The sequence below is a fragment of the Echiichthys vipera genome (genome assembly GCF_963691815.1).
Source record: "Echiichthys vipera genome assembly, chromosome: X".
In the NCBI taxonomy this organism is placed as follows: domain Eukaryota; kingdom Metazoa; phylum Chordata; class Actinopteri; order Perciformes; family Trachinidae; genus Echiichthys; species Echiichthys vipera.
In genome coordinates, this window is record NC_139825.1 from 10,796,983 (window position 1) to 10,820,003 (window position 23,021).

The following is a 23,021-nucleotide window of genomic DNA, read 5'->3' on the forward strand; positions in this document are numbered from 1 at the left end:
GATAGTTAGAAACTGACTACAGGGGCATCTCACCTGGTATTCCTCAGATTTTGCATGTGGTATGTGCGGTGAGAACATTCCTCCTCCTGTTGGCGGATATTTGAACACTTCAAGCTCTGATTTGTACGATCATGTCCCTTTTTTCTCCATCTTTGATGCCATGTGCTCATAGCTGCAGTATTTCTGCACTGCACTTCCCAGAGTTCACCTGTGCATCACTGTGGGCGGTACCATGTCCTCTTTCCTCTGATTTTTCTGGTGTTGCAGTTTAAGCTTCTTTCGGTTCCTCTTTTGGTTATTCCAGGCAAACTGCAGCTAAAGATGTAAAACAAACCTGTCTGTGTGCTAGTGGACTCTAGTGTGTGAAGCAGCAAATGGAAAAGTGATTCATGGAATGACTGTAGATTACATCACTATTGTGTTATAGCAATGGGTGACAGAGAGTAGCTAAATGTGCATTTATTTATTTATGTGAAGGCTTTTGTATTATTTAACCCATCGGTGAAACAACTCTTCAGTTTGGTTGCTTCGTGTTGAATATGGAAATGATATGAAGCAGGAGGGGAGGTAGATGTTGGGTAAAAGAGGGGACCTGTATTAACGTCACTCTGAACTCTGTGTGTATTTCTGCCCTCAAACCCTTTTCCACCTTCTTGACTTTTATGGTTACAGCGAATCGCTCCGTTAAACTTTCCATTTAAACGTTCCAGTCCTCTTGGAAAATCACAACCCCCGTCACCCCCGCTGTCAAGATCTACCCTCCAAACCCCTCCACCCTCCAACCTTTCGTCACGTCTTTTATGCTCTTCTGTGCCTGCTCCCTCTATCTTTGATCTCCCTCCACCGTTTACTTTCATATCTGTCGAGATGGAAGCGGTAGCACCTGTTCCACATTCATGACTGCTCTCAACCCCACACTGATTCACTCATCCCAGAATCTAGCTTTCAAAAAAGAGGCATCCATGGGTTATCTGTGGCTTTGTTCATGAGATCACCCTTTACTGGACGGAAAAGCATGGCATCTTTTAGAAATATGCAGTCATTTAAGAAAAGAAACAGTGGCCGACACACACTATCTGTAAAAGTCAAAATTCTGAAAGTCCAGCAAAGGACCGCAGGTTGGAGTCAAACCCATGGACGCTGCCTCGAGCACCTTCAGCCTCTTTACATGGGGCGACTGCTCTAACTACTGTGACACCGGCCGCCCTGTCATAGGTTTTTAAATCGTTTTTCTTAGCTCAAGTTTTACAAATAAATCCTGGATTAAAAATTTCTTATAGAAAGAGTCATAATTCACTTTATTTGCAGTTGGAGGTGTTCAGTTCTGTGGACGTCTCTTTTACAGCGGTGGTGATGGACAAAATGCTTTTTGGGTTAAAAGTGAAGCAGTAGAGGCTAAGATATCCTGTCTTGTAGTCCCTAGCATGGGGAAAATGTGTATTTTCCAAACCCATGCTAAAATGACTTCTGCAGATTATTTTTTCAATCAATTGTTTAATCTATGACATGAAAAGAAAACTAAAAAAGTGCTCATCAGAACTTCCCACTGACCAAATTCACCTCTTCAGATGTCTTTTGTTTTGTTCCCATACATAGTCAGTTTACAATTATTTATGATAACGAAAAGCCACACATTGGACAAGCTTGATAGGCTTTTTTCCCGAGATTTTTGCTTGGAAAATTATGCAAATAGTTTTCTTGTCAATCGACTAAATTGGTTCAGATCTACTTGAGTGCTTTATATTTTCGTGACATGACAAAGCTTCTCCAGAGCCACAGAAGACATTATACAACTGTTTTCACAGACTGAGTGGTCCTAACCACGGCCAGTAAACTGATCTGCATCCGTCAAATCAGCAGAGTGCCCCGTTAACAAGCACAGTAGGCCTTTCATATATTTGATATGGTCTTTACTCATTCATTTCTTCTTGTATTTTTTTCTCATTCTGGCCAGTCATCGTTTGAGTGTTCATGGTGAACACAAGCAAGCACAGGATTCACTCATCCTCCCCATCACTGATCTGATCAGACTGAAATGATAAACACAACACATTCATGAACATTCTGAAACTGTTTTGAAAGAGATGTGTCCTCTCACATCCCACACGCTCTCCAGGATATCCAGCTCCTCACATGCCCAACAGGGGGAGACATTGAGCCCTGACCTTTGTCCCCTTCTACATGTCTCATGTAACTGATAGGCTTAATAATTTATCAAGTGAGTAGCTGCCCTTCAAAGCAGAAGAAGCGACACTAACTGATATTAATGGTTTTCATTCAGGACAGCTAACCTGAGACTGTTATCAGAACGCAGAACATTTATATTTGAAGTGTGTCAGTGGTTCATATCCTCAGACGTGATCATCAGAGCCTACTCAATGGGAATTAGAACTCATTTTTAGGGCTTTCAGGCTCATGATGACAGATTTGGGAGCAAAAAGCTACGTCTTGCTCTTAAATAGTCTTGCTCAAATCACTCACATCAGTAGTGCATTTTTCATGTAAGCATAAACAAGAGGTCCTTATTTTAGGGCACTATTAGTAGAGTAATCTTAGTAGATTTGTAGAAAAAGGCCAAATTAGTGATCTTGCTGCTTTAACACACAATCCTCATAGCCTGGTAGAAATTCAGCCTCAATAAAAAGGGCATTTGCACTGAATGAATTTCTCCATTCACTTCATAGAGAACACTGGCCCTGAGTGCAGCTCATCTGTTGACCTAGTCTGGGATTTCGACAATTTCCTTTAGGTTCCTTAGCACTAAAGTCAGTGAGGCTAAAGACTGGAGCTAAATGTAGTGTTGAACTGAAAAACACTTTCGCACAGAATTAAGGTTCTTAAAAAGTCGTGCAAATATTTTAGCAGCCGTTTGGCTCATTTGGTCACCTTAATCACTGTGTTGTATGGCATCAAAAAGCTCAGCACCAAAACCATCTTCTGTTACTGAAATAGTTCACTGTTGTGTGTCCTCCTGGCTTTCCCCCAAAAAAAGTATCACAAATGCACATCATTCCTTATGCATTATTGAAGTTATTCCTTAAAGGAGATTGTCACTTCTTTAACACATTCATGTTAAACATCTCAAAGAGGGTGATTGACATGTCTTTAAAGAGTGACTTAATACCAGGCAGAAAAGCATCAAGCATATATAACCATAGCTAATATAGGTTAGGATCGCTTTGTCAAACTGAATCTAAAGTTATGAATTATTTCTCATTCAAGTATTCCTATGCACTTCAGTGAGATATGAGACCTATGACAGATCCCTCTTCGTACTCCGTTTTGAGTATCAAAAAATTAGCTGAAGGTTTGCACTGTTGACTGCACTTACAATCAAGTTTGACATTGACATGTTTTCATTATAGAATGAAAACAATGAGATGTATAAATGCTAAAAGAATAATTTTCAATTTTTTCTTATAATTGTCATTTACATTACTAACCGCAAAACAGATTTTTATGATATTACTATTACACACTGGGTAAGGTGAAAAAAAACAAAGGAGATGTTGGTGTAGACATTCAATGAAGTGATTGAAAACAGTCTGAGTACAGTTTGATCTGTTTTTGTTTCCCACACTGTTTGAATTTCTTTATGTTAGGCCTTATATAACAAAGCTGTTTTAAACAGAATTTATTTATTGAGTGACTGACATTTAACATCTTTTATTTTATTTTCTAATCAGACCAAAATGGTTAGCTTCAGAGGGTTTGCATTGCAGTTCATTTGAGATTAACTATTTTTGTGTGTGAATGTATTGACTTAATTTGAAGAAACACTGTATAGATAACATTTTTTTCCCCTTTTTATGCTGATATTTAACTTTTGTAAATGCTTTGAGTGCTGTGTAGATGGACCCAGCGTTCAGATTGCAGATGTGACTTTGTAAATGTAATCATCCACTGATAGAGGAGATGCATCAGTGTGCGGGCAGCAGAGATGGAGGATGTAAATACTGTAAGAAATACTGTGGAAAGCTTACTGTACAGTGATCCTTCATATCTCCGTAGGAGCAAGAAGAATTATTTAACAGGTGTCAGTAAATATTACCATTAAAATGTATGAAATAATTAAAACTGTCTTCGGCTTGTGATGGGTCTGCTCTCAAAAGTTCTTGGTATCGATGAAATTCCCTTTATATGACTTCTGTTCCTTTGACACCATTTTCCTAGTGTGTGTGTGTGCGCGCGCGTACGTGTGCGCCAGCTGACCTGGTGCCTTGACCTTAACAGAAGGAAGGAAGGAAGGAGAAAACATCCTGCCAGCATGGACACACACATGTACACTCTTAAACAGACCACGTGATGAGTCTTTAGCATTGAGCTTTTCATCTGCCTTTTTCTTTTCACCTTATTATATTGAATAGACTTCAGTCAAAAGGGCCATTCAAGACATTAATGCTCGGGGAACATCGGACCCTTGTTCCCCAAAAGGGTCCGATGTTCCCCGGTTGCATAAGCCTATGCCTCCGCTGATTTAATTCAGCATTTTGTTCAGGTTAGGGGGCAGTGTTAGGGTCTACGAAGGCCTATTTGCCAGGGAATTTAGCATTGATTGTGGAAAAAAAATAACAGACCGGGGAAGATAGGACCCTTTCTGTGAAAAGCGGGGAACATCTGACCTTTTTTTTAAAAAAAAAAAGGTCAGATGTTCCCTGAGCACATACAAAGCGAAATGTGGTGGACCCATTTGCCTTCCTCACAGCTAAAATATTGTTGTAGTGCCAAACTGAAGGTACTGTATACTGGTTGGTAAAGGGAGTTTTTCTTAATGACAAGAAGAAGAGCTAGCAGGCCCTGTGAGACTGTTGCTTTGACCTAATTGCTAATCTTGGGACAATGCTAACATGTTGATGTTAAGCAGGTATAATTACAACCAACTTAGTGTGTTAGCATGCTAACAGTTGAAATTAGCACAAAACACAGAGTAATGGGAATGTCATTAGTTTTGCAGGTCAAAAGCGTAAGTACTGAACAAATTGAAATTTGACCTGATGTTTGTACTAGACCAGGATTTCTTTTAATATCAGACTGTGGGCCTCCCCTCAGACAATGCTTGTTAAAGACTGACCTCATAGACACTCAACAGTTAAGCCAAGATATTTCTCAAAAATTGCTTTTGACATAACCAGATTACACCAAACACATAAAAAAAATGAAAATGACCCGAAGAATTTACTATTTTGACCAAGGGAAATTGGGAAAACAGTAAAATTACCAATTTAGTGGTAAATGGACTTGTACTTAGGAAATAGAAAAAAGGACAGAGCTGTGATTCATTTAGGTGCATCAGTTCATGTGAACATACACACACAACCCTGTCTCAAACACACACGCATATACTATATAAAAAAAATCATACCAAACACAATTACCACAACCAATTTATTATCTTTCAAAAAAACAACAACACAAAACTCTGAAAACATAGAGAAACATACACCTTTAAATTACACAGGCTCTTATAAACAAAATAAAGTCTCTTTCTATATTTACATCAGCAGGGGGAATGACAGGTGACTCCTCAGCTTGTCTCCACTAAAATTATATAAACATTTTCCTCTGATATCCATCTGTGTGCACAAAACCCAGCATGACCCTGATTGTATAGGACGAGCCCCAACCCCAACGTCTGAAATGTGTCTTTTCCTTCATTGTGATTTGTCATCCTTGCAGTTAGCTAAAATTTGATTGACCACAGCGTTATATAGGTACACTAAGTTTTTGTTATTTGTGCTATTGGTCAATGTGGTTAAGAACAGAGTGATGAGAACAAAAGCTAACAAAACTATCCATTTGCAACAAAGTGCTGACCACAGGTTCCTATAAGCTAAAGTTAACATACTGAGGATGATGGAGCAGGGTTATTTCTGTCACTATTGTATGTTATGCAACCTTATATTCATCTGCTGTGCATTGATTTTGGGATGTACGGTGTCTCCAATTCTTCTTCATTAACTACAGTTAATTTTATACTGTTGACATTAAAGCTTGTACGTTAACTCATCCAATCTGTTTCTGAACATACATTAGGATGGCGTATGATTAACTGTAGCATCATTAGCAAGAAGTTTACAGTTTTATTATTGGAACTAAGGATTTCCCTAAAGGAAAAACTAAATAGAATCACTTAAGACAGTGTTCTCACCTAGAAAGTCAGGTGCATTTTCATATGATTACACAGTTGGCAGCATTATGTCAAATCAACATGTCTGCCCACACAGCTAACAGCAGATAATATTACTTTTACAAGTTTGTATGCCTTTACAACACAAGATTTCAGCATAATTTTAACACAAACAGCATGCCAATATGTTAAAGTGGCAATGTGTAGTTCCTGACCACATACTCCTCATCCTAAAAATAGGGAGCAGCACTTTCACCTTTTACCTGGGAAGTCAGAATTGGTATTGACATCACACCCCACTTACAAAGTCAGAAAACCATTATATTTAAAGGGTTAGCCAGGTTAGCCATTGTTAGCAATACTGACTGCTGATAACAATGTGTTATGCTGCATTCTGTGCTAACGAACACTATAGCAACATGTCCACAGATGAAAGATGGACAGTACTTTGTGTAGGATTATCGCAGGGCTAGGCTAAGAACAGCCCCACATAAACCTGCTGCATCCATGAATATATAAAAGAACTGGATGTTCGAGTCTGCGCCCCATTCATTCCTATGATGGTTACTCAGTGGTGCATGAAGCCAAAAAGTTGATCATCACTGCTTCCACATTATGGAGCCCATAGAGCAGGCCCACAAAAGACTGGCGTTGACCAGGCCGCCTATTTCTGCTTGAACGCTCTGGCTAACTTGAGTGATGATTAAATGATTTAATTGTGCCCCTTTTCTGGACTTTACAAATTTTATTGGACCGATCAAATTGGATCAAATTCTGACAGTGAAACGAGTCATTTCGTGGAGGGTGACACTTGAAAAAATGTATCCACTGATTTGAAGACGTCCCATTTACGTCAATGGGAGAAATTCTTTTCGAGGCCCATGGCATCACCTGATGGACCTGGTAGTTGCAATTCCACTGTTAGCCAATACATATGTCTACGTTGCTTTCCTTCAAAGAATGGGACACTTCCTGGGGACTTGGCTGTTCCCAGCGTCTTTCTTACCACTGCCTGCTTAAAAATGCAGAATCTCAGTTCAGGTGTTGGTTGCACTGATATTACTGTAGCTGCTTCTTTGAGCCAGGGCAGATCTACTCCTTTGTCCTATGATGACTCACTACCGCCTCACTACAGTATTACAAGACTGGTTGGGCCGGGGCTAGCTGGTTAGCATGCTCATTTCAGAAGCTATCTCTGCAACACAATACATAGACTTCTTTCACATTACGCGGTAACTGTCAAACTGTTGATAATGTTACCTTTTTTTTTTAAATTCTTTAAAAAAATCTGACCATATATTACTCATTGCACCTTTAACTCAAACAATCAGTGACTCAAACCATACTATCAGAAAACATAGTGTGTGCTAAGTGCTAACTTGGAGCCTCATATCAAGCACCGCATAGCCAACAATGTACTGAAGACTCATGGATGAGTTTGGTTTCTGCTTTCTCATGAAGTTTACAGAAACCTTTTGTTTCTATTTCTTTCATTTTGGGTAGCCTTGTTAACAGCGTATAACCATTCTTTTTTTCCACATCCTACCAACAGCCTATCATGTGACGTGACTTGGGGTTGATTTGCCTCTCTATTAGACGTCTGTGGAACAGGGAAAAGAAAGATACAGAAGACAACAGTTTAGCCTATAAAGAGGAGTCTTCCCCTTATTTATAATATAGGGCTGATTGGATTTCAGTTCATTTTACTTACAGCCTTCAAATATGAGATTAATTCTAGTGCAGCTTAAGGAAATGTAAGAAAAACATCAGGGTCTTAGAACAAAGTCCAATGCACTAGAATCAAGAAAATGATGATTGCATGTGGATATTTTGTTGCAGGAAGGCTGCATCTCAAAAGCAGCAAAAAAGCAGCTTACATTTGGATACACAGACAGGAGGTGCTCAACACAACAATCAATTAACACTCAAATAAGCAAACACAGAGGTATAAAAAATAGGTAAGGCTGAGGTCAACCCACCATGCTATGGAGAGGGACGTGATACACACAAATACAGCACAGCTCAACTGAACATGTGGAGGAAAAGGAAAAGGAGGGATGGACTATTACCTTACTGTACATTATCAGGGATGAAATATCTTCAAAATGATCTCATTGGCAGTTGGATTGTAAACCATTAGGTGCAGTGAGAGATCCCACACCAATTAAATTATTTTAATGGGTTTCCATTCATTTTAATTAGCTTTTCAATTATTTTATACTGTTTTTCTGTTGTTGTTTTTCAATGCATTATGTAAAGAACTTTGAATGGCCTTTGTGTATGAAATGTGCTATACAAATCAAGTTGCCTTGCCTTAACTGAAACATTGACGGTGACATACAAAACGATGCGTAATTCTCTTGAGAAGCAGACAGACTCACACTTGCCATGTTTTTGTTTTCAAAGAGAGCGATTGAAAGTCATATTGTATCATCTGAAGGGAACTTGTTCCAAAATGCTGCTGTGTGTGCTGCGATTTAGTTTACTTGTTATGAGGAGTACTCTGGGATCACTCCGAAAGTCTGGAAAAGAACCCTGATGATGTCATCATCTTTTGACAGTACAGACTACAGATCTAATATGATAAAGTCAGAGTTAGAAAGTGGATGTATGAAGTTTGAAACAACATGGACATTTACTAGAGGGGGGAGGTCTAATGTAACACAGTGGAGTTGCATTACGGGAAGTGTAAGATAGAGTGTTTTTGGAGCTCACACTATGCAGGGGACTAAATATCTCAATATGTCAGGATATCTCAGCCTCTGCTGCTTTGACTTTGACCATTATTGTCTTAGTCCCTCATCTTTATGGAAGTGCAATATTAAATCGCTGTAATACACCTTCTAGCTCTCCATTTTTTCCCCTCCTCTAGGCGGCATGCTATCCAGATGTGGGTTACATGAAATTATTTAGCAACAAAAACTAGAAGACAGGAACTCCGAAGTGTGTTCATTTAGTAATATCCAGCCTTTGCCAGCAGGGGGTGTTACTGCTATACTGATAACATGCAGCTCCATCAAGCCTGTTGCTTCAGCCAGCCTAACAGGTGAAAACAGTTTCTAGCAAACTTTCCTCCAATGAATCTAATGCCTGTGGTGCATTTCGTTTTCCAAAAGTCACCATGGGAGGAAAACATGAAGCATAAGGGATTATAAGATAAACCCTCTACATTATAACTTCAATAAGACTTGTGTGTTTAAAACAAAGCAGCTGACATGTCTATGAAGGGAAATGAGTAAGATAAGAGCTTGGCTTTATGTGTGTGTAGGGCAGGGTTTCACTGAAAGCAACTACTTTACATGGGAGTGAGTATGACCTTTTCACATCACATCACTTCACCTTTGCCCCTGTCCATCCTCCATTCTACTTCTCTGACTGTCAGTCAACGAAGAGCACCCATCCTCCTTAGCCACCCTTCCCTCTCACCCCCCCCCCCAACCCCACCCTCCCCTCAGTCTGTCAGGAGCACCAGTTCCCCCTCACTCCTCTCTCCCCCATCGCTTTCCTCTCCTTCGCTGTATGGAGGGCGCTCCCTCTCCCGTTCCCTCTCTCTCTCTCTGGGCACAGAAGTTGGCGTGGCCTGGCCCTCCTCTCGATGCAGCGTGGGGGGAACCTGCGGCAGGTAGTGCTCCAGTAATGTGGGGTGAAATGGCATTGTTGCCATTGAGACCGAGCCAGCGCCGCCTGGGTACTGGCCATCACTGTGGGAGTAGTGGATCTGCTGTGGTTCCGTTTGACTGAAAAGATGAGAAGTGACACAATACAATACGACTGTATGAATGAATCAACTTAAATATGTTTCTACTGATTGATCAGTTGTTGATATTCAGAGACATGTAGCTTTCATGTAGCTGTCAGGGAGGGAGGTTAATGTACAGTACACACTGGCTATTCTGAACGGTTCCTAGGATACTGGTCTATCAGATTTTAAATAAGTATTCATGTATATGTTTGATTTTGTTGTCATATTATTTAATTTTTCAAAACAAGAAAAAAAACAGCATCTAAGATTCAGGGTGTGAGTTTCGAGAAGTTAACCTCCCATTTATTTCCCCATATACAATTTTAGGTACAAGCTTGTAAACATTAACACATTGTGTGGAAAGTTAAATACAATTCCCAAGGAGCATTTCGGCAGGAAAAGTCCAATCACTGAGCCGACAGCTGTGTTACATGTCACTAAAGGCAGGTGGAAGCAATAGATCACGGTGCTTAGGCACAACAGAACACAACAGAAACAAACACAATCTGCAGCTCTAATCCATTTTCTTTGGGATCCTGGATGAATGTTGGATGAATTCAATAACTATGGCAGCATGTTAAGTTCACAAATTCAATGACAAATTGTTTTGAATTGGCCCGGACCACTGGCCGAGGCTTATGGGTGTTGTGGTGTTTAGACCACGTCCCCAGGAAGTGCGCAGCGCTTTGAAGCCAATTTGTCATAGTGGCCAAATGGGGAAATTACAACTTCCCGTTGGTCATGTGATGCGATGGGGCCCAAAAAGAAAATTTCCCATTGACTTGCGTGGAGAAAGAGACATCTGTAAATTAGTGGATACATTTCAATTTGATCCATTCATGCTGCACGATTAAATTATTTAATCCACATTCTAGTTAGCTTGAGCCTTAACCTGCTGAAGCACTGTGATCATCTGGGTTATTTTACACGCAGCAATTTTAGAAGGAATAAACATGGCTCCGCCTTGAACACTGTATACACTTCTCTTTATACATCCATGCTATAGACTCGTCAGCTGTGCCAAACTTACATGATTTATCAGAAACAAGGCTGAAATCATTCACACTGGTGATCATAATACGAATCACAATGATAATATGAAACTGTTACATTATCTGGGAGAGTATTAAGTTTCTATGTAGTCAGTAACGTTGCGTATTGCACTCTGAAAGTTGAAGCTAGGTAGCCTAGCTGGCCAACCTACACACACCTATAAAATAAGTGAAAATGTAATGGTCTATAAATATCCCAGTAAAACTGACTTGAAATATATGGCCATTGTGACACTGATATTGATAGTGTTTTTTCTCAAAAGAGTAAAAGATGTGATGAGTGTGAAATAAAGAAAAACAACACTGAACAGAAAACACTAAAAACCAGCCGCTGTTAACAGTTCCAACCTCAAACTCCTCCAGCTTAACTAGTTGGAGGAGTTAGAGGAAACAATGGTGAGGGATGCTATTCATCGTCAAGGACACCTGAGCAACAGGCCAGGTTCTCAATACTCTGCTTTTGTTTGTATCTTCAAGAATAAAAGAGGAGCTTTGGGAGAGGTAGATATTTTCTACAATGCCGAGGACAAACTTTCTTGCATTATCTCAGAGTCGTGTCAAGCATGCTGACCCTGAGTTGGTTTTTACCTGTGTGTGTAGGTTGCTCTCTGCTCCTGCCGGCGGTTCTTCATCATGGCCTTGTACTCGCCCACCCTCAGTCTTCGCCCCTCCACAATGCAGGTGCGTTTGGGCCGGGGTTTGTACTTGTAGTCAGGGTAGCGCTCCAGATGCTGCCTGCTCAGCCTCGCCTGCTCTTCATAGTAAGGCTGCTTCTCCTGGTTGGACATGCCCTTCCACCTGGAGCCTGAAGACAACGACACATTGGCACAAGGAGGATGAGGGAGAGAGTAACAGCAATGAAGCAGAGGGAGACCAATTCTGTCCTGAGCCAATAGGAACACTCTCTCTCTCTCTGTCTGAAAGACCTGTGATTGGCCAAAGTGTCAAGAGTTTTTTTCTCAGAACACTTGAATTACAATATGATGTGAGATTATTATGGATTTCTTTGCTTTCACAGTTTACTCACAGTTTAGTGATCAAAGTTGCCACCAGGGTGGTTGCTCCCAACAACAAACTCTCCACAATAGACTGGAATGTAAATGTTTGGTCTGGTGTATGTGTGTGTGTGTGTGTGTGTGGGTGGGTGGGTGTGTGTGTGTGTGTGTGTGTGTGTGTGTGTGCACGCGTGCGTGTGAGAGAGAGAGAGTGTGTGTGAGTGTGTGTCTGCTGGGACAAGCAGGTGGTTGCCTCACATGTCAGGCAACGTCTCAGAATAGGGGCACAGATTGATACCCACCCCTGCCCAGTGTTAGGCTCACCCAAGATCTTGCTGATGGAGGAGTTGTGCATGTCGGGGAAGGCCTGCAGGATCCTCCTGCGCTCGTCTTTGGCCCACACCATGAAGGCATTCATAGGTCTCTTGATGTGGCCCGAGGAGGGTGGGGGTCGGGCCTCAGCGTAGCCGCCTTGGGCCGATACGGGCAGAGCACCTACAGGAAAGAGCGCTACAGTCAGAGAACCACACCAAACTGCTAGGTTTGGAATAAGTTACTCATTCCTCCTTAATGATGTCTCTGTTTATTCTTGTTCTTAGCCTTTGCTGTTACCTCACCTGATTATTAACCTTTACTCGTTGATGGGAACGTTTCTTGTCACCCACAAACATCCTATTTCACATACAGATGATTAACTTTCCCCACCCACATTCTCTATCCTAGGTCTGTCCTAAAAACCTGTCGATGTTTTTTTTCATTTATGCTTTCACACTTCAAGAAGACGATATGGGGTGATGAAAGTTATTTGGGGATTTTTTTAATATATCAGACTGACACTATCTATCTATACATATATATATATATATATATATATATATATATATATATATATATATATATATATATATATAGAGGGAGAGAGAGAGAGAGAGAGAGAGAGAGAGAAAGAAAGAGAGAGAGAGAGAGAGAGAGAGAGAGAGAGAGAGAGAGAGAGAGAGAGAGAGAGAGAGAGAGAGAGAGAGAGAGAGAGAGAGAGAAAGAGAGAGAGAGAGAGAGAGAGAGAGAGAGAGAGAAAAGAAAGAAAGTTGTTATTTAACAAATTTGGAGAACATCAAATCCTCAACTTTCTAACTAAGTTAAACAAACAAATCTGGTAACACTTTGTGTGCGTATGAGTTTTTATAACGTATTTATAAGTTCAAGTGTGTTATTGATACTCTTGACTAGTTATAGCTAGAGGTTGACTGATGGGGTTTATAAAACATTATGACTATGTTTTAAGTAAAGTGAAGCTGATGCAACTATAACAGTGTATGTTTTATTATGCCCTGAATGGCTTCTGCACTAGACATTATTAAACAGGCTCATCTTGGGGCACCTACCCTCAGAGTCACTGCTGAGGTGGTCCTCGCCACGCTCGGAGTGCGAAATTCTCTCGCTGCGGGGAGAATCCTTATACTCCTGAAGACATAACAAAGACAGAGACAGATGAAGTCAGACACGCAGTTAAGTCACACAAATATTCACACTTGAGCTCAAAGAGACACTTTGAATTTTGACTGCAGTAAAACAATGACCCAATGTTCAAGGGGTGTGCGATCAAGGCACACATGTGTTTCACAGAGTGCTATTTAAGGTAAAGACGCTGCACGCTCATCATATCAGCTGATGTTAAAATGCAGAGCTGTAAATGCAAAGGGAGGAAATGACAACACCACGGAGGAAGAAGAATGGTGTTTATTGTCTGAGGGAGGAGAGGGGAAGGAGAAAAGGCAGAGCTGGGAATGTAACAACACTTTGCACAACTATCACACCATCAGCGTATCTATCATCCCTGCCCGTGCTGTAAAACATTATGCATCTCCAGTCAGTGGAGTATAATACCAAAATAGGTCAGTCATCAGTACTGGTGTTAAAGCAGCAGCAGAGGCAAGATGGTGCAGGATAATGGAGTGGAGAAGGAAAGCCAGAGTACAGTATTACTGTAGACAAAGAGAGAGGGCAGGTGGCCTAGTCAATGCCACACTAAGGCCCTTTGTGGTATTGTGAGGCTGCAACAGCTGTTGCTCCAGGACGAGGCTGAGACCAAAGCTTCAGCCACCTCAAAGAATGAAAACCAGAACTGGAATAGAAGAACAATTTTAACAAGAACTAAAACAAAACACAACAGCCAGGATTTTTAAAGTATGGTTCCAGACAAAATATGTCATGCTAAGATGCTTCAACAGAACTTAACAATAAAATCACACATGACTGCACTCGCAAAAAGAAGAATAGGCTAAAAGTTGATTGCATCTTTGTCAGGGTATACTGAATATGCAGCCCCTTTTCAATGACTAATAATAGAAACAGCAGACATAACTTATTTTCCATACTGTGTTTACTTAACAGCATTTTCCAGAAGGCTACAGCTGGGATATTAAATCCTCAGGAGAAGCATGACTCCCTGTAACCCTAAACCTGGCTCTGACCCCGATTATAACCCCTGTGTCCGTCAGACAAAGAGAGACAGACTGTGAGTGTTTCCTAATATCCAGCTAGCTCACTAAAAGGACATTTACATTACAATCTACAGCTAATTACATCAAAGTTTGACAGATGTCTTTGTCAATGTACTTTTCCTGAACAGATCATTTAATTACTCTGAATTTGAGTGGTGAAATTTTCCAAATGCTGTTTCACAGGCTTTCAATTCTGTGAGTGGTTAAATGTGGAATTAGGAATTTCAGAACATTGCTGGCTTCACCTATTAAAGTAAGTAAGTAGTCTGTAGCTCTGACACAGGTGTCCATTATGTACATTTATACCATGATAATTCTCAATTCTTATTAACTGACGTGTGTCATTATTTTTCATAATACCAGTTATTAATTGAGAATATGGAAACAATGATAAACCATTCAGCCCATCCAGACCTGTTTTTAATATTCGTTCTGAGCGGGCCGAACACAAGTGGACAACTCTAAATCCAGGTGTGAATGCACGGACACATTGAGATGGGATCACTCGGACCACATTCAAAGTAACCTGACTCCACCAGATGGATTGATTCTCATGATTTTTATTCGCTCAGCATATAAATCTGGGAACTCTTGTTTGGAGATCTTTTCGGCAGGGGCGAAAAAACTTGTTGTTGATTGGATAAACCATCTGTCTATCACCAACATACGGGACAAATCAATCAATCAGATCAATGAAGCATATGCTCAGAAAGTAAAAAGCATGTCAGTAAAGGATATTTGCCCTTTGTGTAACACAAATTCATGTATAAAAGGCACAATTTCAATCCATATTCCAACAGAAGAGTCCATGAGAAAAAAACGTTAGCGAGCAGCTCGATAGCTGCGTCATCTCATCTGCAGAATCGGCAATTTGTTTACACTGAACAGTCGCTTCTAGTTGCGTCACACTTAAATCCGCCTCAAAACCAACGCTGATTGGTTTCGGCTGCTTGGTTTCGGCTGCTTGGCAAACTTCTCCAAATTTTACTCCACCGCATGTTACCAGACTGATCTGTGATTAAAATACAATGGGGCTTGCGATGGTGGATGCTCTCACCAGGCTACATTCAGAGGTGGTCTGGGACACATTTAACCGCATTCATTGAGCCTGGGCCACATTGATGGACGGCCTACTAAGGTGGAGGCGAAACTACATCCTCATTCACTGGCTGTGTTCACAATGTCTGAGCCACAAGCAGCTCTGCGTGTTTGTATTTTTACACATTATAATTTTGGAAGTATTTCTCATGTCTCAGAAAACACTGAGCGAATCTTGTGTTCTGGGTGTTATTTTCAGATCATCTGCTGTAGCCTTTAAGCTAATTGTACAGCATTCAGCGAGTTAGAAGTGTTACAGAGACATTGTGGTCAGACCTCGGGAGGCTGACTTCATGACTTTAATTTAAAAGTACCTTCAGACATGAAGGAAACATTGTGACTTGGGCTGCAACACTGAAATTTGACGATTTTCAAAAGGGACACTTTCATCAAAAAAAAGAATTATAAAGAATGCAGGTTCAACCAATAAAAAAAAACTTTTTTTCATTCCTTTAAGGGTGACCTGTTATGCTTTGACTCATTTTCTATCATATAATGTTACAATGTGGGATGTTCATATTGAACGTAGCCAAAGCTTCAAATAAGAATTTAACATATGTTATACTAAATCCCAGTGAGCAGAAATCTCTGTAATGACTGTCCTGAACGCTCAATTTCCAAATGTTTTTCTATGCTTTGCTCAAGCTTACGTCAATCTTGCCAGATTTCTTTATATGGTATTTAGGTAGTGTTTACATCACATACACTACTTTTTGTAGCTACATAATAATATCAAGGAAAGCTGTAATCTTGGTTGTTCATGTAATTCATTTTTCTACCATTATGTATGAGAAAAATAATGTGATTTTTTAATGTTCTAGTAGAAACCCAAAATACAAGTATGATCCACAAATTGAGCATTATAGGTCCAGACTTAAAGTAAATAATAAAATAAGCCTTCGAGAGAATCTTTTCCTAACAACTATTAACTGAGAAATCCAGTGGGGCGCTAACAGCCGAATGCAGCTAACACTGATTAGCTTGGGATAGCACGGTGAAGGTATTAAAACAGCTTTTTTAACCATTAATACTGCTCAAGATAACACCAAACCTCTGCAGTAGCATGTTAAGAGTCCTTACATATTAACCAAAGCATCAATGGGCTCCTTCCTTTTGGATCATTTGGTAATCGACCCAATGGACTTTTCTGCAAGAGGAGCTGCTACCGGGGCCAGTTGGTAAGTCTTTCAAAAGACTCTTTAAATAAACTCTGGGTTCTCTAACTACGTTGTTGGTGCTTCAGTGAATGTATAGGGACTCTTCCCCAAAAATCTATTTTTAGTCAAAAGCAACTGGACTTGGTTATTTGTCGCAGTCCCAGTCTGATCAGATGCGTACATGAACTGATGAAGCCTCTTGGTTGAGATGGCTTATTTGATGAGTGTATTTGCAAAAAAGCCCCAGGCTGGAATTTCACTCCAAGGTTCATTGTAACTGAAAATAATTGTGTAGGCTAATACTGTATTCCGTGATATTTTCTGTAATGGAGATTGTACCATAAAAATTCTCATCATACTTGACTTTGTGTGTGTGTGGACCAGTTATGTGAGGGCCAGTGGGAGCTGAGCTCTAATAAGGAAGGGGTCTGAGCTGAGATGATTTGAAAGCTGTAAAATAATCTGTGGGGTCGATAAAACATCCGCCATTATTTTAATCACAAATAGGGTATAATGTATTGCTGAATGTTAAAACAGCCCATCTGACGAGGGCTGACACAGTTCCGACAGTCAATAGGCTACATCCACGCCTATATGGCAGGTGCAGTGGTATCAGCCGTCATCAACTCCCCCCACCCCTTCAAGTGGATCCATCCTAGTAATGTCAGAGGTCATAATCAAGGAAATAATCAAATGAAAGAGTTGAATGAAAAGACAAATAAAATGGGTAATAAAGAAATTAAAAATTGAAGCGGTGGAGATGAAAAATATAGAGGTTGTTGCTGCAAAATGTTTAAAGATAACATATTTATTATTTAATATAATGGTGTTACTATCGCGTTGATGCTAGTGCCACGCAGCTGATGGCTACAGCAGTGATAGCATTGACAATGAAATGAAGAAGAGGAGGAAAGAGGAACGGGGCAGACAGATGAGCAGCAGTAGACTGACTCCACTGAAGAATAGGGGCAAGAGAAGGCTGCTGTCGAGGACCTTCGAGCAGGTGGCTTAATCTTTTTATTCTCTTCTTCTTACTTATGGTTGAGAGCGATGTATTTGTTAATATGCTGTTGCTTAAATTGAGTGTCCCTGTGCTGTTAATCCTGTGTTTTTTGCGACACAGGTGGCTTTTGTAGTTAATCCTGTTGAGATGTAGTTAAATGGTTTGTATTATGTGCGAGCTACGGGTTAATGTAGTTATTGTGCTGTTGGCTGCAAGTCAGTGCAGGTTAGTGGTTGTTGTGTTAGAAACCCAACAAAGATCAAATTATAACTAGAACCCTGGGGTGGACTGTATGATTTGGACAACTCACCATCTTTCCGCCGCCATCTGTCTCTCTCCTTTCCCTCTTTCGCTCTCCAGTGCTGTGGCACCTCAGGAGCTGCTGGGCATCATGGATGGCCTGGGTGACCACATCACCGTCTCCGAGGAAACCTGAAGAACACAGGTCAAGGAAGAGAAGGAACAAAAATGAGGAACCTCCTCTATTTGATTTTTTTCAGCATATTTAAAGTGAGAACCCATAATTCCTGCTTTCAATTTTACCAATTCATATTTTGTTGCCAGACTCTTATTACTGTAGTGTGTCTGAATGGCGCTGAGATCACCTGTCAATCAAACACTGTGGGTTGTACCATAGATGGTTTACTGAACAGGCCTAATAGGCATAGGCCCAGAGGCCCAGTGTGTCAGGGGCCCCCCAGGGCCTTCTGCTGCAAAACATCATTGAGTGATGTTTTGCAGCAGAAGGCTACAAAGAAATGCAAAATGACTGCAAAAAATAGGTTTAACAACTATAAAGTATGTCTTGAAGGAGAGATGGCAGGGCCTGTTGCATGGCTGTGCCCAGGAGCCCTTGTCTTATATGACCCTTTCACACATTAGAACTGCCCCCAAATTGTCGACCAAGCATCGGTCGACCAAAAAATAATTAGCCAACCAAAATTTCATCGGTCCATTGGTCACAGTAATGTCTTGTCAAAATGAAAAAGCTATGTGACAAAAAAGTACTAAGAACTAGCCACAACTTTTGCTAATGGAAAACCAAAGAAAAGTGAGTAGAGTCAAGCTATATCATAGAATGGAAAACTGGCATAAATGTCATGAAAGGGGGGACAAAGTTTCCAGCCGATAAACCCTTATTTATCCGAGTACAATAAATATGCTGGCCTAAAATTGGTGGCTTGTGATTGCTTTGGCACCCAGACATGAATAGACACTCAAATGGGGGTTAAAATTAATTTGGCGGGTGTTATTAACAACTTGCTAGCCAGTTTGGCTGGTGATGTACGATACAAGGCTCTTTTCTCGGTCAGTTATCCCCCTGGCAGTACTTTTCCATGAACGCTGTGCCGTAATGCTACGAGATGACGTTTCATACGGCTGTGAGCAGGTGGCAGTGGAGCCAGCTTGAGAACCCATGGAAACGGACAGAGCGTCCAACAGAAAACACAGGGAAGAAAACAGAGCCGAAGCAGGAAAATAGACTGAAACAGGAGGGAGTTAGCTACTGTAAAGTAAAGTCACAAGTTCAGATTTAACCAAAATGACTAATTATGAGGGAGTAAGCTAACATTAGTAAAGTAAAGTAAAATGTTCAGATTAGACTAAATGACTAAAGAGGAGGAAGTTAGCTAACGCTGTAAAGTAAAGTCAAAAGTTCAGATTAAACTAAATGACTGAAGAGGAGGGAGTTAGCTAATGTTAGTAAAGTAAAGTCAAAAATTCAGATTAAACTAAATGACTAAAGAGGAGGGAGTTAGCTAACGTTGGTAAAGTCAAAAATTCAGATTAAACTAAATGACCAAAGTGAAGGGAGATGACTAACGTTAGTAAAGTCAAAAGTTCAGATTAAACTAAATGACTAAAGAGAAGGGAGTTAGCTAACGTTAGTAAAGTAAAGTCAAAAGTTCAGATAAACTAAATGACTAAAGAGGAAGGAGATAGCTAACGTTAGTAAAATAAAGTCAAAAATTCAGATTAAACTAAATGACTAAAGAGGAGGGAGTTAGCTAACGTTAGTAAAGTAAAGTCAAAAGTTCAGATAAACTAGATGACTAAAGAGGAGGGAGTTAGCTAACGTTAGTAAAGTAAAGCCAAAGTTCAGATTAAACTAAATGACTAGAGATGAGGGAGTTAGCTAACGTTAGGAAAGTAAAGTCAAAAGTTCAGATTGAACTAAATGACTAAAGATGAGGGAGTTAGCTAACGTTAGTAAAGTAAAGTCAAAAGTTCAGATTAAACTAAATGACTAGAGATGAGGGAGTTAGCTAAAGTTAGAAAAGTAAAGTAAAAAGTTCAGATTAGACTAAATGACTAAAGAGGAGGAAGTTAGCTAACGTTCGTAAAGTAAAGTCAAAAGTTCAGATTAAACTAAATGACTAAAGAGGAGGGAGTTAGCTAACGTTAGTAAAGTAAAGTAAAAAGTTCAGATTAGACTAAATGACTAAAGAGGAGGAAGTTAGCTAACGTTCGTAAAGTAAAGTCAAAAGTTCAGATTAAACTAAATGACTAAAGAGAAGGGAGTTAGCTAACGTTAGTAAAGTAAAGTCAAAAGTTCAGATAAACTAAATGACTAAAGAGGAGGGAGTTAGCTAACGTTAGTAAAGTCAAAAATTCAGATTAAACTAAATGACCAAAGTGAAGGGAGATGACTAACGTTAGTAAAGTCAAAAATTCAGATTAAACTAAATGACTAAAGAGGAGGGAGTTAGCTAACGTTAGTAAAGTAAAGTCAAAAGTTCAGATAAACTAGATGACTAAAGATGAGGGAATTAGCTAACGTTAGTAAAGTACAGTCAAAAGTTCAGATAATCTAAATGACTAAGGATGAGGGAGTTAGCTAACGTTAGTAAAGAAAAGTCAAAAGTTCAGATTAAACTAAATGACTAAAGATGAGGGAGTTAGCTAACGTTAGGAAAGTAAAGTCAAAAGTTCAGATTAAACTAAATGACTAAAGATGAGGGAGTTAGCTAACGTTAGTAAAGTAAAGTCAAAAGTTCAGATTAAACTAAATGACTAGAGATGAGGGAGTTAGCTAAAGTTAGAAAAGTAAAGTAAAAAGTTCAGATTAGACTAAATGACTAAAGAGGAGGAAGTTAGCTAACGTTCGTAAAGTAAAGTCAAAAGTTCAGATTAAACTAAATGACTAAAGAGGAGGGAGTTAGCTAACGTTAGTAAAGTAAAGTAAAAAGTTCAGATTAGACTAAATGACTAAAGAGGAGGAAGTTAGCTAACGTTCGTAAAGTAAAGTCAAAAGTTCAGATTAAACTAAATGACTAAAGAGAAGGGAGTTAGCTAACGTTAGTAAAGTAAAGTCAAAAGTTCAGATAAACTAAATGACTAAAGAGGAAGGAGATAGCTAACGTTCGTAAAATAAAGTCAAAAATTCAGATTAAACTAAATGACTAAAGAGGAGGGAGTTAGCTAACGTTAGTAAAGTAAAGTCAAAAGTTCAGATAAACTAGATGACTAAAGATGAGGGAATTAGCTAACGTTAGTAAAGTACAGTCAAAAGTTCAGATAATCTAAATGACTAAAGATGAGGGAGTTAGCTAACGTTAGGAAAAGTAAAGCCAAAGTTCAGATTAAACTAAATGACTAGAGATGAGGGAGTTAGCTAATGTTAGTAAAGAAAAGTCAAAAGTTCAGATTAAACTAAATGACTAAAGATGAGGGAGTTAGCTAACGTTAGGAAAGTAAAGTCAAAAGTTCAGATTAAACTAAATGACTAAAGATGAGGGAGTTAGCTAACGTTAGTAAAGTAAAGTCAAAAGTTCAGATTAAACTAAATGACTAGAGATGAGGAAGTTAGCTAAAGTTAGAAAGTCAGACGTTCAGATTAAACTAAATGACTAAAGAGGAGGGAGTTAGCTAACGTTAGTAAAGTAAAGTCAAAAATTCAGATTAAACTAAATGACTAAAGAGGAGGGAGTTAGCTAATGTTAGAAAAGTCAGACGTTCAGATTAAACTAAATGACTAGAGATGAGGGAGTAAGCTAACGTTAGTAAAGTAAAGTCAAAAATTCAGATTAAACTAAATGACTAAAGAGGAGGGAGTAAGCTAACGTTAGTAAAGTAAAAAAATTCAGATTCAACTAAATGACCAAAGAGGAGGGAGTTAGCTAACGTTAGTAAAGTAAAGCCAAAGTTCAGATTAAACTAAATGACTAGAGATGAGGGAGTTAGCTAATTTTAGTAAAGAAAATTAAAAAGTTCAGATTAAACTAAATGACTAAAGATGAGGGAGTTAGCTAATGTTAGTAAAGAAAAGTCAAAAGTTCAGATTAAACTAAATTACTAAAGAGGAGGGAGTTAGCTAACGTTAGCAATGAAAAGTCAAAAGTTCAGATTAAACTAAATGACTAAAGAGGAGGCAGTTAGCTAACGTTAGTAAAGTAAAGTCAAAGTTCAGATTAAACTAAATGACTAGAGATGAGGGAGTTAGCTAACGTTAGTAAAGTAAAGCCAAAGTTCAGATTAAACTAAATGACTAGAGATGAGGGAGTTTGCTAACGTTAGTAAAGAAAAGTCAAAAGTTCAGATTAAACTAAATGACTAAAGATGAGGGAGTTAGCTAACGTTAGGAAAGTAAAGTCAAAAGTTCAGATTAAACTAAATGACTAAAGATGAGGGCTTTAGCTAACGTTAGTAAAGTAAAGCCAAAGTTCAGATTAAACTAAATGACTAGAGATGAGGGAGTTTGCTAACGTTAGTAAAGAAAAGTCAAAAGTTCAGATTAAACTAAATGACTAAAGATGAGGGAGTTAGCTAACGTTCGTAAAATAAAGTCAAAAATTCAGATTAAACTAAATGACTAAAGAGGAGGGAGTTAGCTAACGTTAGTAAAGTAAAGTCAAAAGTTCAGATAAACTAGATGACTAAAGATGAGGGAATTAGCTAACGTTAGTAAAGTACAGTCAAAAGTTCAGATAATCTAAATGACTAAAGATGAGGGAGTTAGCTAACGTTAGGAAAAGTAAAGCCAAAGTTCAGATTAAACTAAATGACTAGAGATGAGGGAGTTAGCTAATGTTAGTAAAGAAAAGTCAAAAGTTCAGATTAAACTAAATGACTAAAGATGAGGGAGTTAGCTAACGTTAGGAAAGTAAAGTCAAAAGTTCAGATTAAACTAAATGACTAAAGATGAGGGAGTTAGCTAACGTTAGTAAAGTAAAGTCAAAAGTTCAGATTAAACTAAATGACTAGAGATGAGGAAGTTAGCTAAAGTTAGAAAGTCAGACGTTCAGATTAAACTAAATGACTAAAGAGGAGGGAGTTAGCTAACGTTAGTAAAGTAAAGTCAAAAATTCAGATTAAACTAAATGACTAAAGAGGAGGGAGTTAGCT

At 39.2% G+C, this 23,021-nt stretch overlaps 1 protein-coding gene across 3 annotated transcripts in view; it reads right to left on the reverse strand.

The window, feature by feature from the left end:
* Positions 1-9,578: 9,578 nt before the first annotated feature.
* sox13 (SRY-box transcription factor 13) overlaps positions 9,579-23,021 on the reverse strand; it is a gene marked incomplete at its 3' end in the record, with an annotated part of 68,100 nt that continues 54,657 nt past the window's right edge. For all 3 annotated transcript variants that reach the window (XM_083939781.1, XM_083939779.1, XM_083939780.1), the window contains exons 10-14: positions 17,986-18,107; positions 13,299-13,377; positions 12,241-12,411; positions 11,510-11,726; positions 9,579-9,864 (exon numbers count right to left, since the gene is read on the reverse strand). In XM_083939781.1, the coding sequence (XP_083795907.1) occupies positions 9,579-9,864; positions 11,510-11,726; positions 12,241-12,411; positions 13,299-13,377; positions 17,986-18,107 (875 nt within the window). The remainder of the gene's footprint in view (positions 9,865-11,509; positions 11,727-12,240; positions 12,412-13,298; positions 13,378-17,985; positions 18,108-23,021) is intronic.